At 41.8% G+C, this 22831-nt stretch overlaps 1 protein-coding gene across 5 annotated transcripts in view; it reads right to left on the reverse strand.

The window, feature by feature from the left end:
• DYNC1I1 (dynein cytoplasmic 1 intermediate chain 1) overlaps nucleotides 1-22831 on the reverse strand; it is a 308363-nt gene that overhangs the window by 10802 nt on the left and 274730 nt on the right. For all 5 annotated transcript variants that reach the window (XM_036246459.1, XM_036246457.1, XM_036246458.1 and 2 more), the window contains 2 exons: nucleotides 11980-12120; nucleotides 7583-7708 (listed from right to left, as the gene is read on the reverse strand). In XM_036246459.1, coding sequence (XP_036102352.1) covers nucleotides 7583-7708; nucleotides 11980-12120 — 267 coding nt within the window. The remainder of the gene's footprint in view (nucleotides 1-7582; nucleotides 7709-11979; nucleotides 12121-22831) is intronic.

Raw genomic sequence — 22831 nt, forward strand, 5'->3', positions numbered from 1 at the left:
CCTGATGGACTAGTTTATGCCAAAGTCTTCTTTCCTACAGAGGGAACATCAAAAGCAGTGCTTCTCATCAGCTAAAGAAGAAAATAGTATTTCTTCATGGAAGAATAAGCTGGTACTGCAAAGACCTTCAAGCATCTTGCCACACTCACTTAATGAGAAACACAAGCTTTTGGGGTGATTATAGCTGGACTTAGGTAAGCTGAGCCCAGCTCCAGCCCCTTCTCCTGGAGGCTGCCAGAGCCCGGCCATGCTATCACCTTCTTCATCAGCAGGTAATGATGGCCTTCATAAAGCATAATAACCAACCCGATTTCAAGCGCAGTTCTTTTTCATTAAGGAACTCCTACTTGAATTAACCACAAAAATCTCAGTTTAACTTCATATTTTGTGTTCCATGTACCCCCTTCCCCACGGAGGGGCTTTATTTATATTCGGGGCACAAACTTCTTGTGGAAAACCGATGGAGGCCCTGTCCTACTGGAAAACGCCAAGGGGTTCCGCAAAGCAAACGATGATTGCTTACGTGTAATCCACTTACACCCATAAATGTATTGTATTTATTTTGTGTCACTCAAATCCTCTTGAGCTCCCTGCACTTCCAGTTTCTCGGCTGCTGCTACAGCAAAGTGCTGTTTACAGTGCAGAAGGGATGCCACCAATCTCGACTGTCTTTCCAGGGGCTATGAGAACCGGGAGCCCTCGGGCGGGGCCCTTGTACATTACACCTCGACCCTCCTTCTAAACTGCATTCCCTAGACCGGACTTCCTCTGGGATTCCTAATAAACGTTTCATTTCAGCTTTAAAACATATTTCAACAAACACTGAAATCATGCTTTACGTTTTCAGCAGTCACGTTGGCTCTCTCCTATTCACCCGCGTTTTTCCTGTTTAAGAATTTCTCAAGGACCTTTTAATACGCGGACGAGTGTGAACTTTATTGTGTTTATTGACACTTGTAATAAAATGACTGACCCCCAAACAGTCTTATCCAACAAGGTTATCTGAAACGTTGCCCGAGTTCGGGGTGAAAAGGCAAAGACCAACAAGTGCTCTCGTGGATAATGAATGAGTGGGGGGGATGCTGAGCACGCGAGGCCGGGGCTGGAGCATCTACTCATGTCCCAAATCACAGATGTTAAGTTGACATTTTATTTTCCAAATTCTCCTGTAAGCTGAACACGATTTCAGAATTTTCTCTTTTGACCACTGCAGGAATACAGTCAGGGATTTGAAACTTCTGTGTGTTTTTCACAACTGAAAACAAAATCTCCCCTGGAAGAGGTTAATGGAAAACGAAATAATAGGAGATGGAAGATAAACGGCTTCCTTCAGAACCAGAGCTGCAAACAGCATTCTAAGTAATTCAGATAAGCAGCAAACACCTTGGTGAGGGGACATTTATGACAGCTGCGTCTGACAGCACCCAACGCTCACAGCGGCAGCGACTCTCCCTCCGCACACATCTGCAGGGACGACAGGCAGATGGGATGACTATCCGTCATCGGGACACGTGAATCATTCTATACCCACTGGCCCATGTGCTATTAAAATCAGCTCCACCTATATGGAAAAGCCTGCTATTCAGTGAAGGAGCCACGGCAGTGAGTAATTTTTGTGTCTAATTCTTTAGAATATGTGTGTTCACACCTCATTAAAAAAAATTCAGCCATGGTTAACAGCTCTCTACGCGTGTATTCTGAAGCAAAATAACGCTCGACATCTTCAGGTTATATTTGCAGTTAATTTATGACTTGTTATCTTACCCGCGTTTCAATTAATTGAATGGAATCATTCAGCTCCAAAACAAACAGACTGCAGTGCCATAGTTTGGAGAGAAAAATCCTCAAAACTTATTCAAGAGCTAGGCTCATTTCTTATTTTAGATCTTAGACAATTTTGAATGGTGCACGCAAACACTGGCCATTTAAGTAACTTTTAAGGTGCACAAAAAGAATAAAATTATAGCCAAATAAACAAGGGGTCGCCTCTGTCTTTCATTGATTTTAAATAACTTCCATTTATGCTAATGGGAATTAAGCACCTGCTCTGCAAAGAGAATAGACCCCTATCTGTGAAAATAAGTGCCTACAGTATATTTTCCAGCTACAATGCTGAAATCAAACAACCAAAAATGTGTGCTATATAAACAAAGCATCGTGTGGCCTACCTGAAAACACTGCTGTTTTATATTTTACCTGGTGAGTCATAGGCCCGGAGATATTACTCATGACTTTGCCATTTCAATGTAAAAAAAAAAAAAAAAAAAAAAAGGTGGGGGGGGAAGGTGGTGGACAAACTCAATCGGGTGATTTCAGTGAGCTCCTATGCAATCCTCTGTTTACCCCTTCGGAAGTTCATAATAAATTGTATCAGTAAATCTGGATTCAAGCCACTGTTCTCTGCCATCATCTTAAAAGTCACAGAGGATCATTGTACATCCTGGGGGAGGGCACGATCGTGGGGACACTTTGCTGGGATCTCAGCTGGGACGGGAGGTGCGGCAGACAACTGCTAACAACCGGTGACTCCAGGGTCCCTTTCGGCAGTCCCTGCTAGTAGAGTGAGTTCTCACCCGTAGGCCCGTCCACCTGGACTGCAATGGTGATGTCTCCATGGGTGGTCATAGAAGCCTCTTATCAGGGAGTTCTTTTTTTTATCCTCACCCGAGGACACTTTTCCGTTTTTTGTTCAGGTAGAGTGGGAGGGAGAGAGAGGAACAGAGAGAGAGAGAGAGAAATATCGATGTGAAAGGAACACATCGAGTGGCTGCCACCCACACAACCGACCAGGGCCGGGGACAAACTGCAACCGAGGTACGTGCCCTTAGCGGGAACCGAACCCGGGTCTCTCAGGACCGCAGGCCGACGCTCCAACCGCTGAGCCAAACCGGCCAGGGCTCAGGGAGTTCTTGACGATGGAGTGGACAGAGAAAGGCTGTCTCTCCCCACTCCACAAGTAGTAGGCATCATAGAGGCCTTTGCCAAAACTCTCCTATACTTTCAGTTAAAATTACGATGTGATCAAAACAGGGTTGTGGGCAGAATCAGAATATTCAGTATGGTTTCAGCTCATTTTTATTGGCTTCATGATGTTTATAATGTAAAGTCACTGCTATTTTAATTCACTACTTTTAAACAGTCTGAAGAAATAGGTAATAAGAAGAAGAACATGTGGCATATACTACATTTAGCCACATTTCTTAAGACTTCTCCTTCTTCGTAGTGGTCTAGGTCAAGGCCAACATTTGCCATTTCGGATCTGCATGGTGAGTGGTCTTAAAAGCAATGTTCTCACGGACAGGACTGGCTACCTGATTTGCAGAGCCCAGTGCAAAATGAAAATGGGGGTGCCTTGTTAAAAACTTTTTTTTTTTTTTATCCTCACCCGAGGACACTTTTTCATTCTTTGTTCAGATAGAGCAGGAGGAAGAGAGAGAGAGAGAAACATCAATGTGAGGGACACATCAAGCGGCTGCCACCCGCACGACCAACCAGGGCGGGGACAAACTACAACCGAGGTACATGCCCTCAGCGGGAACCGAACCCGGGTCTCTCCGGACCGCAGGCCGACACTCTAACCGATGAGCCAAACCAGCCAGGGCTAAAAACTTTTTTTTAACAATTGCAAGACAAATGACAGCAGAGCGTCAAACCAAGCTCAGGGATCCTCTAAGGACAGAGCCCCCGAGGCTGCAGAGGGTGCACGAGGCTGCAGAGGGTGCACGAGGCTGCAGCGGATGCACGAGGCTGCAGCGGGTGCACGAGGCTGCAGAGGGTGCACGAGGCTGCAGCGGATGCACGAGGCTGCAGCGGGTGCACGAGGCTGCAGAGGGTGCACGAGGCTGCAGAGGGTGCACGAGGCTGCAGCGGGTGCACGAGGCTGCAGCGGGTGCACGAGGCTGCAGCGGGTGCACGCCGGGAACAGGAACAGCACAGGGCTCCGCCTGCTCCTTTCCCCACAGCCTAACACAAGCCTCAGTGGACTCGGCCGCGGGAGAACTCACGTGGGAAGTCTTCCTACAGACACCTCCCCACTGTTTGCGGTCCAAGGAAAACGGATCAACAAAGTGTACTCTAAAGACTACCAGTTACCTTTTTATATAGCGTAACTTAACTATAGGGCTTATTTAAAAGCATTTCATCTCCTTTCCTAGAGGGCTCCACAAAACAAGGTTCTCCGTCTAAAGGCCGGCATGACCCTAGCGAGGGGTTTGGTTTTTACGGGGACCAGCGCGCCAACTTTGAACACAGATCATGGAAGCACGGTCTCCGAGCAATTTGATCCTCCATGCCACACTGTTCCCCTTCCTCTCGCTCCCTGCCTCTGTTTTTAAATCACTCCCTGCTCAAACCCCTTCGCCCCTAGCCTTAGAGCTGACCTCAGGTTCTGAGCGGGCCAGCCTGCTGGGAAGGCACTTTGGCCTTCTGCATCCAGGCGGCGTGGAGGGCTGGGTGCCCCTCTCTCCTGGCACAGCTCGGCTCTGTCAGTGCCACGCTGCTGGAGGAGACCGTGGTGCTGAGAGCGATGGCGGCATCTGCCCACGAAGGCGTCTGCCGGGCTGTCCACCAGCCGTGGACAAGCCATCTTTCCCTTCAGGACCGGGAGCCTCTACAGAGTTGCCCTTCAGAGAGCGAGAAGAGGATCCACCAGCAGCGAGAGAAGGATCCCCTTCCCTTTATTTTTCCCCAGCGAGCAATATGAGGTAAATTTGTAAATACCGTACAAAAATACTGAAGAAAACAACTATGGTTAAGACAAAATTATCTTGTTAAGACTGAGTTTTCCTGAGCTGTAGATTGCTTTGTATATGTGATCAAACAACACGGAGAGAACTGTGCAAATGTCTAAGCCCATCCTGAGTTTTGGTCATTCAGAGAAGGGCTAGAAGATTATAAAATTACCTACTCTCAATAAAATGGTATCTCTTTATCCCCCCTCGTGGTGAATTTGTAGGAATAAACAACCCTACAAATTGTTTGGCCCATTATATGTCACAGAGATTTTTCTATAGCTTGTCTAGACTCCAGACAATAGGCCAGACTGGCCCGTAGTTGCAGACATTTCTACGGTCTGTAATATCACTTAGAAAAGTAAGGGCAATAATACGAAAAATGAAAACCAGCCTGACCTGCCGGTATAATAGTAGAAATATGAGTGTAACAACACTTTACAATTTAGAAATGATGATAGCAAACTAGCAAGAAGTTTTTGCAGCCACATCTCAGCCAAAGCAACTTTTGCAAAATCATTTATACTCCCCAAATGAGACATATTCAAGTAATTCTGTCCACAAAGTATAAAATCGCTTTATCACAGAAAAATTCTGTATATATGTTTTGTGTTTTCTTATTCATAAAGATAGTGTGTGTATGTATATATGTATATGTGTGTATATTACATATAATATATGAAACCACAAATATATGTACTAAATATATTTATGTATATAATATTTGTGGTCAACATACATACTTTACAAAAGGCCTGTCTCTGAATAAACTAGGTTGTGAACCTGTTCTGCTTTTCAGCCCTCTTGGATAAAATAATATTGCATATAATCTTAGAAGAGTTAAGAGACATTGTGTATAAGCAAGGTTTTTTAATTTTATCTATTTTCTACCATTTCATCTCTGAGCATGTCTCCACATCTATTTCTCTCCCACAATTACACTTGTTATAAACAAAGGAAAGAAAGAAAGAAATGGGGGGGGGGGGGAAGAAACCTTGTTTGTTTCTTTATATTCTCCTTCTTAGTTAGCTTTAAAAATTTTTTAGTAAATTAACCGATGAAGAGTACTTGTTTCTGTTGTGATGAAGACCAATAAAAAGATGCACCGAATATAAAGAGTATCCATTGAAAAAAATACTGCTATAAAACAATTGGCAATATTTTTGATTCAGAGGGTATTCTCTTTCCCAAAGACTCCAAACTGCGACAGCGGTCACCAGACCGTTTGCATCTTCAACACTACGGATAAATATTAACAGTCTTTGTTGCTGTTGGAATGACTCAGCCTGTGGCATCAGGAGTAGTTAAGTGGGTGTCTAATGAAACAGAAAACAGGCAGTAAACCTGAGAGATTCTTCCAGTTCTTTTACTTAGAGTTGTACATTCCAAAATAGAAAACGCCTGTTTCTAAAGTCATTCCATTTCTGTCTCTGGCAGAATGTCTTTTTTAATTCCAAAAACAACACCATTTAGTTTGTTTCAACACAATCAACTTTCCCATAGAGCAGTATATACTAGATCATCCAAAGCTCCATTGCAGAACCCTGGAGGATTGCCAAAGTTACAGAGGGCTGATGGATGAAACCATGCAGAACGCTTCTCAGTGTGAGCAGCTAAGCCCAACTACCAGGCATTATGAGCACTCCTCGGGCTAGGACGGTTATGCATTCAAATGTGGTGTGTCTGCCTGCTGGAATGCAAATGTCAGAATCACATTATGCCAACATAACATTACACAACACTCTTATTCTGTTTTGCTTGAAAGCTCAATATTTTCTGTCTTTAAGGAGAAAACTCTTTAACCTCGTCAGGAAGGAAGGTTTTTGTCAACGCTTCTTATAGAGTAAAAATAAACAGATAGGCTTCAGTACAACCAATTGATAATATGATATTAAATATAGTATAACAATTCGAGGAGATTTTACTGAAATCAAGGATGTAGTCTCTTCCTTTGATATGTGCCATGATCTTCAGGAATACTTTACATACAGGGTGGGACAAAAGTAGGTTTATAGTTGTTTGGATGGAAAATAATACGATAATTAATAAATAATGATACAAGAATAAATTCTGTGTTTCGTACTCACAACTGTAAGTACTACCTTTTTTTTTTTTTAATCCTCACCATAGGATATTTTTCCATTTATCTTCAGATAGCGTGGGAAGGGTGGGATGGAGAGAGAGAGAGAGAGAGAGAGAGAAACATCGATGTGAGAGAAACACATCAACTGGTTGCCTCCTGCACGACACTGACCAGGGCCCTCAGGACTGAACCGCAACTGAGGTACGTGCCCTTGACCGGAATCAAACACGAGACTCCTTGGTCCACGGGCCGAGGCTCTAACTGCTGAGTCAAACCGGCCAGGGCCTATACGTACTACTTTTGTCCACCCTGTATCAAGTAACAAGATATACCAGAGAGGTCTATATTTCATATGAACACCATAAAAATAGCTCAAAATTCTGATTCACCTCAGCCTTTTAAATCGGCTACATTTTCATTCAGAAGTAATAGTTCACATTTTAATGAAGTATATTAACTAAATCGACTTTTTGAAGTAAACAACAAATTCCAGAATCAGAGTTAGCACGATGAATTTGGCAAACTTGCATTCTCATGAAGTTGGAGGCAGTGCCATGCGTCATGGGAACCCTGCCCTGCAGGGAGCCTGGTCATTACCTACAGCGTCCTGTGTGTGGAGACAGAGGCCAAATTAGGCCCTAGGAAAGTCTCACCAAACTCCCACTGGAGTCAACAAGGTCTTGTTAATCATTTCACTAGGTCTTTAAATGAGATATAGAAGTAAAGTGTGTGTGTGTGTGTGGGTGTGTGTGTGTGTGGGTGTGTGTACCTCTCCAACATCGTAGATCCAAATACGGCCTTCTGAGTCCCCAACTGCAACTTCTTTGCCAGCTTGAGCCCAGCGAACACGGTTCAGGGCAGACGCCCCCTCAATGGCCACACTTGCTGTTGGAACCTGCCAAAGAGGTAGGACAGAATCTCTGAACAGGAATTTAAATATACGTTTAACTGGATGAGTCAGCACTGCCTTCGTGGGCATGAAGTAATATACATCCCTGTGCAGAAGTAAAAGGATTCATTGTTCTTACATCATGTGCTCCTCTGTACTGAGGGGTACAGAGGAGACACTTTAATGAAAAATGAAAAGAGGGAGAGTCATTTTCCACAATCAATGGGCAGTGAGTGACATAAATACTTCTGCAGATCATGTGGGGGGTACATCCAACATACAAACAAACACAGCAGCTGAATGTGACACTTCACGATCAGGTCCTGCTTTACGGATCGATGGAGAGAGATTTCAAGATTTACTAAGATTAAGGATACTAAAAAAGGCAAGAAGGGGGGGGTGTATGGTGGAATAAAAGTCATATTAATGTGAGTCTTCAGGGGAAAAAATATGTACTAGTCTCTCAAAACCTCAGCAGGGAGGGGATGATCAGAAGAAGAAAAAGTTTACAGGTGAAAAACTTCAAAACCTCAAAACTTCAAATTCTCCTCTTTTATTCTTTCCTTCTGTTTTTCCTCCCCCTGGCCGTCCCAGGATGTAAGTAGCGCTCCACGCCTTTGGGAACGTCCCCAGAGTAATATCCTGATAGAAGGCAGGCGGTGCCCTGGCCAGTTTGGCTCAGTGGTTCGAAGATCGGCCTACAGACCAATGAGTCATAGGTTCGATGCCAGTAAAGGGCATGTACCTTCATTGAGGTTCATCCCCGGAGTCGGGCAGGAGACAACCAGTCGATGTGTCCCTCTCACGTTGATGTTTCTCTCTCTCTCCCTCCCTCCCACTCTATCTGAAGATAGATAGAAAAACATCCTCGGGTGTGGATTGAAAAAAAAAAAAAGAAAGCCGCACCTACTTATAGAAAAGATCTTATAGCTCCTCTACTAAACACCTAAAATCTGATGACGTTGATAATTAAGATAATTATTATTATCACAGTGAACTGAAGGTACTGATGGAACCCAAAGTATTTGTTACAAGCACCTTAGTATTTAAAAAAAGCATTTCAGTGAGCCTGCTCCTTCTCCATCCTCAGCTGTGGGAAGTCTTGTCTTTGAGGCTGGGAATTTCCTCCTATAAAGATCAGATCACCGAGCCTTCCGTGAGAATGTTGAATAAGAAATGACAACGGGCCATTAAAAAATTTAAAAAAAGGTAAATGTTAAGATAAAAAGAAAAAGAAGCGGGTCACGGGGATCAGCTCACACTGCCTAAAACCTGTGTGTAATGACCACGCCGGGCCGGGTCAGAGCGTGCTGGCCTTAGCCCTCCTGGCTTTCTGTTATTCCAGGAACTGAAGCCATCTGTTTCTATGAGATTATTGACCCAATACCTAGCTTTAAAATAGCAATAAAAGCTCCAGCATACGTAAGAATCTATGTTTAAACTTAATATTGAATCTTGAAATCAATAAAAATTCTTTTACCGCTTAAATCACGGTATGTCAGTTGTGAGCAAAAATACAAGACAAAAGTCTTCAGCTCATTTATTATTATTTTTTTAAATATACAATTTCTACAATAAAGGTACCTGCTGTGCAGGATGGAGCCTGAATTTTTAACCAAACCTTTCAAAGGCCAAAACAATGTGAATTTAGATGGGTCGTAATTCTGTCAATACATTTTATTATTAGTGTGCTACTCAGAAGACAAATCTGAGGTTCAGCCATAGAATTTTCAGAATTAAGTTTTAACTCCATGACTTGGAGAAATCAAACAGGATTATACTTTACCTAACTCTACTCAATATCAGATTTTATCTACGAACAATTTCAAAAACTGAATAAAAATGTTTAATCTTAATATGAATATGATAAAAAATTAATCACTCTGAAAATAATTGATTTTTTGATACACTTCAAATTATGCCTAAGCCATTTTAAAGAATTTTATTTATCTGGAATAAAGTACTGCAGCAAAATGAATCAATTAATATTCTAACCATTTAAAAGTACCTTATTTTCACAGATATTATAAGTGGTAAAATGAAAAATTGACTATCACAGCCTATAATAGGTGCTAATAAATTATCAACTGCATGAAGGAAATGACAAAATATATTTTCTTAGCTTGGCCAGTAATGACGTTTCAAAAGTTGATGAATCTATAATGTAAATAATAATCCTTATATTGTCTCTGGCTCTCTTACTCTTGTATTTCAGTTTCACAAATATTTCCACATTTGTTGAAGGCTCAATCATGTTAAGGCTCCAGCATCAGTTACTACATTGTGCGGAGGTCTGCGAGATTGAGCTAGGTGAATATAAACTATCCTTGCATAGGAGCAGTTGGGACAACTTGGTACAAAAGCACAGTAATTTGAATAATAACAAAACACTGGATTTCAGGGTCTTTCTTCCTTTTTTAACAAATCTAAATCCTAATCTCACAAATATTTGAAAAATCTTGCTCAACTTGATAGAAGGCAAAAATAATTTGAGGGTTTTCAAAAGTGTTTAGTTCATTACTGGATTTGAATCAGACTCTATATCGACTATTGTTGTGAAAGCAGAATTATGTTTACCACAAAGCTAAATGGTTTGCATGCCCAGTAATGATTTCTTTTAAATGTTTAGTTATAAAACTTTTATGTGGTTGATACCTAGAGGAAAAGAAGGGGGGGGGGGAGATGACGTTTGGCAATGTTGAAACATAAATTTCATTTCACCTAAAAAGCTCATTAAAAAAACAAAACCAGTTACATAGGAATTATTAAGGAGTTCAGAGGACACACTCCCATTGCACTGTAGTTGGGTGTTACCTAAACGTCACCTCTACTAAGTCTGATTTCTGATACAGGGGTCTCCTCAACCAACCTGGAAAATGTGTGTTGTTTGGTTGCTTTGAGTAAATGAGTTTATTCTAGCACATAGAAGCAATATGATTTTAATCAACAGTGATGAAAACCTTTGGGAAACTTACATCTTTCTATTAAAAGCAATGTTATAAACATTTCAATATCCCCAAAAAATGGTCATAGCACGTATTCATGCCTTTAGATTATTTTCAAAGATGCTTTATTACATAACCCTTATTCTTATCACATACATAGTCCTTCTAGCCAAAAGAAAAAATAACTTAAATTGAAATATTTTAAAAAGATAACAATTTGGCATTGGTTATTGGTTGTATAGAATCTTGCAAGATACAATGACTCAATAAAAACACCTGAAGGATATTTTCCCTGCTCCCTCCACAAAAAAACTCTAGGTGATCTGCTCCTCTTCATATCCTCCAGCTGTAGGCTTCCTAATTAAAAAGGCTGAGCTGCTTCCTGCTCAAAACACTTCAAAAGAGCTTTCTCTTGTTCTCCACTTGACATATAGTTTGCAACGCTTGCTTCTCTCACCTGTCCATTCTTATTTATGGACCGCGGCCCTGAATCAGAGACCAGGATTGAAAGACATTGAATATTTATATATATATATATATATTTTAGAAAATGAACATACCCAAACGAGTACCTCAATAATTTTGAGAGGGAGGAAAAAGGAAAAAATCACATAACATAATTTTAAAACATAAATATATACACAGTCTAATTTTTTAAAAAAGAATATTTCCTTATTGTCAATTGCTTTAAAAAAGAAAAAGGTTCTTTTTCACTTGTGAAGTACTCTAAATGTGACGTTAAAATCCCAATTTTTAAAAAATACTGAGTTAGAAACTATTGTAGAACATTCTGCCTGTGAGGTCAATATCTTAGATAAGGATTATTTACCTTGTAAAAATTAAATGGAGGCTGGATCTGGATCTGAATATAAACAGCCAACAGAATGATCTTTTATGAATTCAAAATAGGAATCGTACAAATAGCGAAAACTGACAAATCGCCCTTTTTAAAAACCCAATCTAGTCAGCGTCCACAAAAGCTTACTTTGCCAAATGTTTGCCAAATGTTCGGCACCACTCAGGAGTATGCCTGTGTGTCCTTTCCCTTAGGGGAAAAGCGTCAACAAGTATCGTTTTGCTCTTTGCAAAAAAAGGGTCGTCAATTGTCCAGCATCTGCCATGGTTTAAGGATGAAGTGAGATTAAATGATTTTTTGGCCAATGCATCTGCCAATTCCCTTCAGAGCAGTCAAGAACGGGGGTCAGTAACCCAGCTGCAATTGGAGGGTCCGTCCAAAAAAGGCCGATTTTGCAGAGGGAGGGGGAGACGTGGAGAGGCCGACTGCGCCCCCCTCCCAGCCCTCCCGGCCCGGGCGCCTGCGCCGCCGCTCACCTCGGTGTCATTGTTGAGGTTCCAGAGGTCCAAGCGCCCCATCCCGTCCACGCAGGCAAAGAGCGCGGGATGCACGGGGGACCACATGACATCGTACACATAGTCTGCATTGTCTTCAAAGGAGTAGAGCGGCTTGTTGTGCTGTAAAGCAGAGAGACCGTGAAGACTTTGTGGCGCTGCTGCTGCCTCGGGCTGTCTAGCGAGCCTAATTAAAAACTTTGCACATTCACAAAGTGTCATAAAACTTCCCGAGATGAAAGTCCTCGAGAAGGTGAACCGCAGCTTTAATGTGACTAGAACTGTCCAGTGGCATAAATAAATACCGGGGTGGAGGGGGGTTGCTCTTAAGGGGCTGGGGGCTGGGAAGGACAGAGGGTTGGCGGTTTCAGACACCGTCGTCAGAGGCATTCCAGGCAGGTGGACGCGACTGCCCATTAGCTCGGAATTCCGGCCGGACTACGTTTTCCGAATTGCTCGGAGCCCGAACCCAATCGTGGTCCTTCTGCCGGGATCCAACCCGCGGGGATGCTCTGCAAACCCCGGCGGTCCCGGTGGCCCTGAACCCTTTGCACCGAAGGCAACGCCTGCCACCTCGTGGCCATTGTCTGTAGCTGCAACTCTGCTTCCAGTCCAACCCTAGACCAAATTCATACTTGAATGGTTCCTCGGCGGCTGGAGCATGGGAAGACTTCTTTTAAAGGGATTTGTAGTTCTGGGAGGTGAAAAATTTCGAGGTTCTAAGACCCTAGTCTCTCTACCTAGAGTCAGTGCACCTAAGTCAGGTGGGCTGGTGTGGCTCAATTTACTACCCTGAACCTTCAAAGAAGATAAACCACATTTTCTAGATTGCCCAGTATTTAATTCCAACAGCCCTAAAACTGGTGTTTTATTTGGGAAATGCATTAGTACAACCCACTGCATACAAATGCTTCCATCCGGGGAATACAATAAATTAAAATGGCACTCTTGATTTCCAGTGAATATTGTCACATCAAAATAGCACAGAAGTCAGAGGCAAGTTGGAAAGTACACCAGAAATAAAACGTAATTGGACTTCATGAATTATTCATTCCATCTGGCTTGTCTTATTCTAATTTCTGCATAATGGCTTTACTAATCCCTGATCAATTAATGTAAAATGAAATTTAAATGATAATGAAAGCCCTAGAGATAAAAAGAAATTAAGTATTCTTATATTCTCTGACAGAAATCTAAACAATGGAAGTTTTTCCCCCCCATGTCTTCTTCATCCAGTCAGCTGTCTGTACTCATGGGTTCCACCGAATGCCTGTCCAGGCCAGAGTAAAAAGACCAAAAAAAAAAAAAAAAAAAAAAAGATAATATGCAATATGAACAATCTGCATAGGCATAGACTGTTGAAAGAATGTATCTACATAGAATGTATCTACATAGAATGTTCAAAGAATGTAGCTCCAGTATCCAACTCCCAAATGTACTAATAATAGTAAATGTGAAATACACAAAACAAACGCACTGAAATGAAAGTGAACAAAATCAGTGAGAAGACAGTAACACTTCTATAACCTAAACCTAAGGCAAAAATGTGTTAAGGTACTAACTAGAAGTGATTTGTTTCCATGATTTTAATTACTTTTGCGTTGATTAGAAGTGAACGCAACTGTAATACTATGTAATACTATGAACGCAGCGCAGAAGATGTTTAGACCATCCATTGTGTGTGAGTGTGTTGGTAGTGTATGTACAAGACATGTCATATTTTTAATTAAAAAAGTAGCTAATGGGGAAGTGATTTGAAAAACTATATATGACATTGAGATAGCAAAAAGAATTAAAAGGACATTAACCTTATAGTTTTGTATTTTAATATTCTTTAACTGTTTTATGCCAAATTTTTATTATATTTCCATGTCTGCATAGTGATTTGGAGCTATTTGCTATTTATGTAGCTTCTTTCTTCCTCTCGCTGTTTGGAATAAGTGATTCAAACTACTTTCTCCAGAAAATCTGAATATCCAAGGACACAAAGTAGCATGATTGTATCATTTTTCCTTATTAACATAGGAAAAAAAAAAAGGGCAGTGTGGAGTAGCTGGTTTTCATTGACCACTTGTGAATAGTAAATTCTAACTCTTAATAGACTATTCTTGACTCAATTCTTGATTTTATAGCAAGCCAGTCACTATTTGTTAAAGAACATGAGTAGCACATTTTTCTTAAAGTAAAAGGGTAGAAAACACACCTGTCTAAAAGAGTTGATTCTGAGTATCTTCTCTCAGTAACCCAGCTGGTAGTATAACTGGCTATACAGACTTAGATATACACAGACAGACAGACAATAAACACATAACATGTCTACAGTCCTTGTTTTGATCAACCCGAAGGCCATCCCGCTTTAAAGAATAATTTTCTACAGAGCTGACAGTATATGATCTGTTAATTCTCTCAGTAATTTATTCTGTTCATCTCTCATGCTATTTCTTTCCTTTTTTCTTTTACTAGCTTCGTCTCTGAGAAACTTAGTTGAAATTATAGTTTATCCTGGACACTTCACTTTTTAAACATCTGGAAATAACTGTTATTATTCATGTTACCAAAAACCAATTTTCTCACGTTTAATAGTATTGCATCAAAATGCTATTATTATTCTCATTTTTTTCCCACTTCCTTAACACCCTTCAACCCCGAGACTGAACCTTCCATTATAAAAGTCACTGTGCAAGTAATTCTAGGCTACAGTATGTGCATGTTTGGGGACAGAGTGAAGGGCTTATATTTTCTTCTTCTTCTTCTTTTTTTTTACCTGTTTAAAAGTATGTTTTTATTAATTTTTTTAGAGAGGGAAGAAAGGAGAGAGAGAGATAGAAACATCAATGCAGTTGGCTACTTCCTACATGTCCCCTACTGGGGATCGAGCCCACAACTGGGCATGTGCCTTGACCGGGAATCGAACTGGGACCTGTCAGTCCATGGGATGATGCTCAATCCATGAGCCACACCAGCTGGGCAGAGATTACACTTTCAAAGGCCTTGTTTTAACCTTGATAAATTCACAGGCTGGGAATGTCCTGGTCAGGACTGACTCCATTATCAGGGTACCAGTGGTCTGACATCTACCAACCATTGCTTTCCAAACACAGCATGGCATATACTATAGGCATAGGTGAAAGCCACTCTTACTCAAAAGTAGAGGTATTTTGAATATTCATTGTACTTTTTTTTTTTTTAATCCTCATCAGAGGACTTTTTTTGCACTTATCTTCAGATAGAGCGGGAGGGAGAGAGGTATGAAAAGAGAGAGAGAGAGAGAGAGAGAGAGAGAGAGAGAGAAACATTGATGTGAGAGAGACACATCGAATGGTTGCCACCCACATGACCCCAACCGGGGCCAAGGACAAATTGCAACCAAGGTACATGCTCGTAGCGGGAATCAAACCCAGGCCTCTCTAGTCCGTGGGCTGATGCTCTAACTGCGGGGCCAAACCAGTCAGGGCGTCATTGTATTTCTTTCAATAAAAGAATTTTCATTCTATTATATTTGGGACCCAAAGGGTAATCTGTAGACCCAATTTAAAATGTGTTTCACAGCCCCACTGGTGTGGCTCAGTGGTTGAGCATCATCCCATGCACCAAGAGGTCGCCAGTTTGATTCCTGGTCAGGGTACATACCCAGGTTGTGGGCCAAATCCCCATTGGGGGGCATGCAGGAGATGGCCAATCGATGTTCTCTCTCATTGATGTTTCTGCCTCTCTCTCCCTCTCCCTTCCCCTCTATCTAAAAAAAAATCAATAAAAATGTATTTTTTTTTTTTTTAAAAAAAAGGGGGGGGTGAAGCAATAAACATGTTGAAGTTATTTTTTTTAAAAAATATGTCTTGCCCTGGCCGGTTTTGCTCAGCGGTTAGAGCATCGGTCCACAGACCAGAGAGTCCCGGGTTCGGTTCCCACTAAGGGCACGTACCTCGGTTGCAGTTTGTGCCCGGGCCCTGTTGGGGTTGTGTGGGTGGCAACCCCTCAATGAGTCTCTTTCACATCAATGTTTCTCTCTCTGTCTCCCTCCCACTCTATCTGAAGATAAAAATGCAAAAATGTCCTTGGGTGAGGATAAAATTAAATTAAAAAAAATAAAAATAAATGTGTCCCAAATGCTTGATTTAAAACATTTTATAGTAAACACATCTATCATGAAATATTAACAGTTGCATAAAATCTATCAAAAGCATCAGGATGAAAAGCTTCTGGTTTTGAATCTGGAAGCATGCATGCCTGGACCCCGAGTCGTCACCGTTGCTCTTGCGTTGTGACCGGAGAAGACCACAGCTTCGCGAAGGCGGAGAACGCGGGGGCAAGTCTGACCAGCGATTCTGAGGAAGGTCCTGGAATATCATTTGTATATATGAAAGCCACAGAAGCTTGGTGATTTTAAATATTTACTCTGTAAATACTCAAGGCCATTTAGTAAACTAAATATTATTCCACAGCATGTTACCGTAGGAAAAGTTTTTCAAAACGATCAGTTTTCACTGGAGAAAAAAACAAACCCTGTGTTTCTTCTTCTGATGCCATGTTCAGTACCCGTGAGCTGTTAGGGGAAAAGCGGAAGGCAGGGCACTGTTGTGCAGCCTGCTCCCCGGTGTGGCACAGGCCAATGCAATAAAGCCACGACACCTTGTGCTTTAGACAAGTTTCCAGATTGTGCCAAAAATGCGAAACTAGCCAGACACAGATCAGGTTTTAATACCTCGACTCTCAAACAGAACGGAGAAGCAGCCACAGTCACTTCCCAGCCAGGCATGAAGGGCAGGGAAGGGTAAATCATTGTCGGGTGTTTGCTGTGTGCCTGACTCTGTACACACATTGTCTAATTTAATCCGTATCAAATCTCTGGAAGGTAGACGGTATTTACAGAAAAGAAAATGATAGTTCAGGGAAGTTAGTAACTTTCCCAAGGCCACGAAAGTTGAAAGTGGCGGAGTGGGACGTCACGCTCTGGTTTTCCTCGCTGTTCGGCACGTCCTCTGTTTGCTGGACCACGTGGCCTCCACAAAACGTGACAATAATCTCAGTCTTCACCGAAAAAACAACCAATCTGCTACCTTTCCTCTTTGCTATCTCATTCAGTATAACCAAGACTTACTAAACACTTGCTATGTAACTTGTAGAAGGAGTTTTAAAAGATCAGAGTTGTCCGGCCGGTGTGGCTCAGTGGTTGTGGGCCCGATCCCCAGTGGGGGGCGTGCAGGAGGCGGCCAATCGATGTTCTCTCTCATCGATGTTTCTCTCTCTCTCACTCCCTCTCCCTTCCTCTCTCTCTCAAATCAATAAGGGGGGGAAAAGATCAGAGTCAGAATGTTTATTTCATCTTCTGAATCGGCTATTAATAAACCTGAAGACGTCACCCATACCCTTGCAGGCATCTTTAGCGCCTCGTGACAGTAACAGGTATCTTCTTCTCCTGAAAACTAGGAAAGAGGACAAGAACGGCCCTGAGCCAGCAGAGATTCAGAGGAGGCGCGCATTAGGGTAGAATAAAATGATGCCGGAAGGCCAAGACCCGGGCTCCAGGGCACTAAACGTCTACACGACTTTGGGTGAGGGACTAATATGAAATTACCTGGAAGATGGGAACAACATAGGGAGCACGGAGCAGAAAAGGCAAGAGGAGAGGTGGGAAAACTATAGATCTTGGGAAAGTGAACTTGTCCTTGGATCCTGGTTTCCCATCCGAGCGATGGAAGGCGGGACCTCGAGTTCCTCTCGGCTTGTGATTCCAGGACTCTGTTGTGCTGTGAGGACCACATGGAGCCAAGGGCGTGAAACTCTTTACAGAGTTACTTAAAGCTAAGTGTCATAATTAAAACCACCTTCCTTGATGTTCTGTGCAATCCAAATCACAGTGATTTTTAACTTTGTATTTCGTCAGAATCTACATATAAAATGTACCAGGGTGGTTTTTAGTAAAATTTTGGAAATTATAAAAGTAATAGGGCTCCTATTTGACCAGTTGAGAAGGAATAAACAATATTAAATTTATGGAAGAGAGGCAGGTAGTGAATTCTATTCAAAAATGACACTTTGCAACATCCATTGACGTTTGACAATAAAGGCTTGATCTCTGGAACGGAGCTTTGATTTTATAAGTATGTTTCTGACAATGAAGACAGAGGGTCGCGTGCTTTTCCAATCAGGTAACTACGAAAAGATTTCATGAGAGATGCGTTTCTGTTTCCGCTGTCAGAAATGCAGCAGAGTCACATCTAGAAAATATAATGTTTGTTTTATTTTTCTCTATATTTTTATGTTTTCCTCTTATCAGGCACTTCTCAGTATCCCAATAGGATTCGGTATTTTGTTTGTTTCCTTTTTTTTTTCTTTTCTTTTTTCTACACCCTCGGCTTCAGTATTTTGAAGGTTGGCGAATAGAAAGACTTGTGTTAAAATGCCTAACGCCTCTCAACACTGTGGGTCTGGGGGTTGCCTTTACCTCTACATGATGAGCTTCAGAGCTGATTTCACAGAAACGTTTACCCAATCAGTGAGGATTTCTTTTGGAGTCGCTGAGGGGAAGTTGGGGAGGGGGTAATACATGGGTATGTGGGGTAGGGGCTGCCAACTAATAAAAGGTCTGTATTTTTATCCTGAAATAAAAGGAAAACCAATAGAATCTTACCTTGAAGACTATATCCTGTTGGGAGGAAAAAAAATGATGACCAAAATACTAAACAATGAGCAATAAAAAAAAATGTCCTTTAAAAATGACCCTGTGGGTTCCCGTGCAGTAATTAAAATAAATAGTCAGCCAGTTCTTCCAGGAAACATTAAAATGTGAGACCACAATATCACTTTTAAAAAACCACCAAAGGACCCCAAAACTTCGGGCTCACACAGAATGGATGCCTCTACCATAAAAAGAAAGTGCTTGAACAAACAAACAAACCAAGACTCACAAACCAAACCAAAATACCAACTGTCGTGGCCCAAAAGAGGTGTTGTGAAGTGGGTACAATCACTGGAAAACATTGTTTGCAACTTGACTGGGGGTCCTTCTAAAGCCCAGAGCACCCTGTATGTATCTTAATTCCTGTGGCTAATGTTAAAAAGAATACTCATGATACCTAAATGATGATATCTTTACCTGTTTCTATCATGGTCAGAAATGCAAAATTAGACATACACCCTTTGGGTGAGCTCTTCTGAACAGAATGTATATCGTGGGTCTGTTTGTTTGTGGGCATTAACCGAGACTATATCGGGACTTTCATTGGAATTAGTTAAATTAAAATAATTAGAAAGAAGGTTATAGCAATCCAGGAACTGGGCATTGGCTTCTCCAGAAAAGCAGTTTTGCTAAGAAGTGAAGCCACATGAAAGGTGTTCTTTGTTGCACGACCTTCCTCTGCTGCTTATTTGCATGGAAGAAGCCTCCTAATCCAGGAGGCGCCACCAATAAAGAAGATAATTATCCATATAAAAGAATGTATACATATTCACAGGTTTTGACTAGTATTTGAGTGTTTAAAGCCATGGAAAAAACGACAAGCTTTGCCTAATTCATAAAAGGAGTATTTCCCCGACACCGGCATGCTGTTTATGAATCTCAGCTCCACCTAAAGGTTCTTTACAAGGGGCGTTTTAGTAGCACAACTCTGCACAAAATCATTGCGAAAACACTTAGCAAGCAGGGGTGCTCTCTGGCGTTGCCATTTGCTCCCCTGGGGTGTTCTGCCTTCTGGCTTACTTGAGTTGAGGCAGGGCAGACAGGGTCACTGTCCAGATTCTGAAAGACCACGTGGCTATAGCAGGCAGAGAGCTAGTTCAAAAGAGCCCCTCTTTGGTGGCTGCTCCCCAATTCTGTTTCTACGACGGCTGAGCGCTTTCAAGTTACCATGATATTAGTCAGAGAGAGAAGCACTAGATCACAGTCAGGCTGACTGGAGCCTGGACACGGGTATCAAGGATTAGGAGGTGTTGAGGGAGGACAGTGGGCTCGACCCTGAAGCAGCTAAAAGCGTGGTTGTATTCAAAGACTCGGAAGGTTAGAGGGATGCGCACGTAAAGTGGTATTTGGAGACTCGATCGGTTTTGCTTTTTCATTTGTTACTTATTGAATGTCAAATTGTGCAGCTGCATTTTAGTAGTGGGTCGCTGAGGTGGCAGAACACTTCCAGGCTGGTCCTTACACTGGCTGCAGCATCTGGCTTACCAACTGTTGCACCCATATGAATAAATGTATAAATATATACATCTACATACATATCATTCTCCAAAAATATTTTGTAAATATCCAATCATAAACCTGGTTTACACCTCGACTCACACTTATTTTTAAATTGCCTGGGTAACACCTGCCAGTTCCCAGAGCCAATCGGACATGGTGGTCTCACTACATTTAGTAAAAACATTTAGGCAAATATCTTTTCTTTCCAAGAAGTCATATGCCCAAGTACCCAGATCTGTCCCATCAAAAGGGCTTAACGTTTACTGGTAAAACAATCGAAAAATTAAATGCTCCGTTCTATTTCTCGCATCAGCATTGACTGTATTCATGAAGGGCACAGTCTCACAGGGTCAAGGCAAGAACAGGTAGGTCTGCACTCCTGTGTCTCCTGATGTTACAGGTGACATGTCTTTCACATTATATCTAAAATCAGTATAGCTTATACCTGCATTTATTTTAACGGTGGAGGGAACGGGCACAGAGAACCTCACATGGCAGCAATTCAAATATTCCGTTCAAATGTGGAATATATTTACTGTGCTTCCTGCTTTGCAGTAGGTTTGCTTACCTTATTCTGTTCGCCGAAACCAAATTAAAATTCATTTCTATGCACCAAACACACATCAGTTACACACAAAGTGAGGTGATTCAGGACATTGGAAATGGCCATCGGAAAGTAACCGGGTATAAATGACAACCCTTGGACAATCTGCGAGGTTCAGAGATCACACAAGGCTGGCCACGACGGACCCACATTGGTTTGGTCCAACAACAGTTGCTCTGGGGGATAAAGATGAGTTTTATTTCATCTTCCACCATCAGACATAAAATGCAGGTTAGAGCAGGAGGTGGGGGTGGACGTATTTTTGAATCTCATACCTATGTAGAGAGCTGGGTTTGTTATTTGTAATCCTCATTCTCTCTTTAAACATTATTGCTTAGCAGGAACAAGCGGGGGGAGGGCACCCGTGTAGCACATCATTGACACGAGAGGGCAAACACTTCTGCTCCGGTTAAAAGAGCAAAGGAAAGGATTCGTCAAGCCCTTGCTTCGAGCACAATGGTAAAGCCCAGTCAGCTGGGTGAATTTTAAGTCTCAAAACTGTTTGTACTTACAATGGATTATTCACACATGCCTATATAAATATTTAACAGCTATAGGTATGTGTCGGCGGGTGAATGTTTGGGGGTGGGGGTTGGGGTGGGGAGTAAAAGGACAGGAAGTATGAACACAGGCTAAGTCTGGCTGTGACTTGATGATTACATTTTTGTGGTTTCTTTCAAAGTTATTCTCCCTGGGTGAGCTTAAAAAAGAAACCCCTCTCCCCTCCCTTCCCGCCTTCCCCCCTACCCCCCACCCGGCAAAAGGTTAGAAAAGAATTTGATGACTGGCACAGGTAGTTTCATTGAAGGCCAATTTTAATATTTGCTACTCTATGTTAGAACAGGAGAAAAAGGGGGAGCAGAATGAGGATAAGGCAGGAATGAAGTAAGTCAGACACCACCTGAACGTCTGTTGATCAGAAAGGCAGCCAGCAGGGTTAGGGGTTGTGGGGAAAAGCACACTGTCATTCGGTAAGGGTTACTGGAAGTCAACTACTGATTCTGTTAATCTTCTCACCTGTTTGAAGTACTATGTTTAGATACTGTAATAGTTAAAACTATAACTTTTGATTTTTATTGTTTTTCTTCTGCTATTTTAAACATCTAACAAAATGCAGCAGAAACAGAAATTTTTTTAAGGAAATGTTTCCATCTCAGTTTAAAATAATCTAACCTACTTTAACAAAGCAGGTATTTCGCTTAGGATATCCCAAAGTATTAATCTATCAACAATGATTTATTAAGGACCTACCGTGTGCTTTCTACTTTGGGCAATCAATAGAAATGCAAGATCTAACTGTTCTCAAGAACTCACGGTCCATGTAGGAAAATAAAAATTATGAAATAATAAGAGAAGAATATTGTTTACTTGGGGGGTCTATTGTCTCACTTTGTTCCAAAAGGATTTATGGTGTCTTACCAGTTAAACATACTGCAAAATTAAGAATAAACACACAACAGAGGCAGATAGAATAGATAGCTATTACCAGGATCCTGAGATAAGCTGATTATTACAATCTGGTACTGAAGGGCTCTAAATTTCCTGATAACTAAGATGCGAGGGAAAACACATCCTATCACAAGGAGGTAAGTAGATTTTACCATCTGAAGAAAGAAAGAATATAAATTCCTCCTCAGAGACACATTGTTGGGGAAAATTCAAGGAGGAATTTACCATGTCTGCGAATCCCTGGGAAAGAGACTGGTTTTCAGTTTTGTTTATACCAAAGAAAGAGAACAAGTATGTAGCCAGGTGCTAAACTCTGTGGTACAGATGTTAGGTGCCAGAGGAATTCGGAGATTTGGGGAGGTGGCGTGTTGGTGGTTACCCTGGTCTGATGTGGTCAAGGAAGGTATTATCTAGAACAGGTGATGGGAACCACACTGAAAGATGCCCAGACTGACAGACGGTAAGGAAACCAGCCACGGAGAGGAAAGCAAAGCATGCAGAGACCTGGCTGCATAAACCAGCATGGAATTCCCACGTAGCTGTGAAGGTGAGAAGTGGGGACAGCCTCGTGGACTCTGAAGATCTGTCCTAAGGAAGGAGGG

The sequence above is a fragment of the Molossus molossus genome, unplaced genomic scaffold (genome assembly GCF_014108415.1).
Source record: "Molossus molossus isolate mMolMol1 unplaced genomic scaffold, mMolMol1.p scaffold_m16_p_7, whole genome shotgun sequence".
In the NCBI taxonomy this organism is placed as follows: domain Eukaryota; kingdom Metazoa; phylum Chordata; class Mammalia; order Chiroptera; family Molossidae; genus Molossus; species Molossus molossus.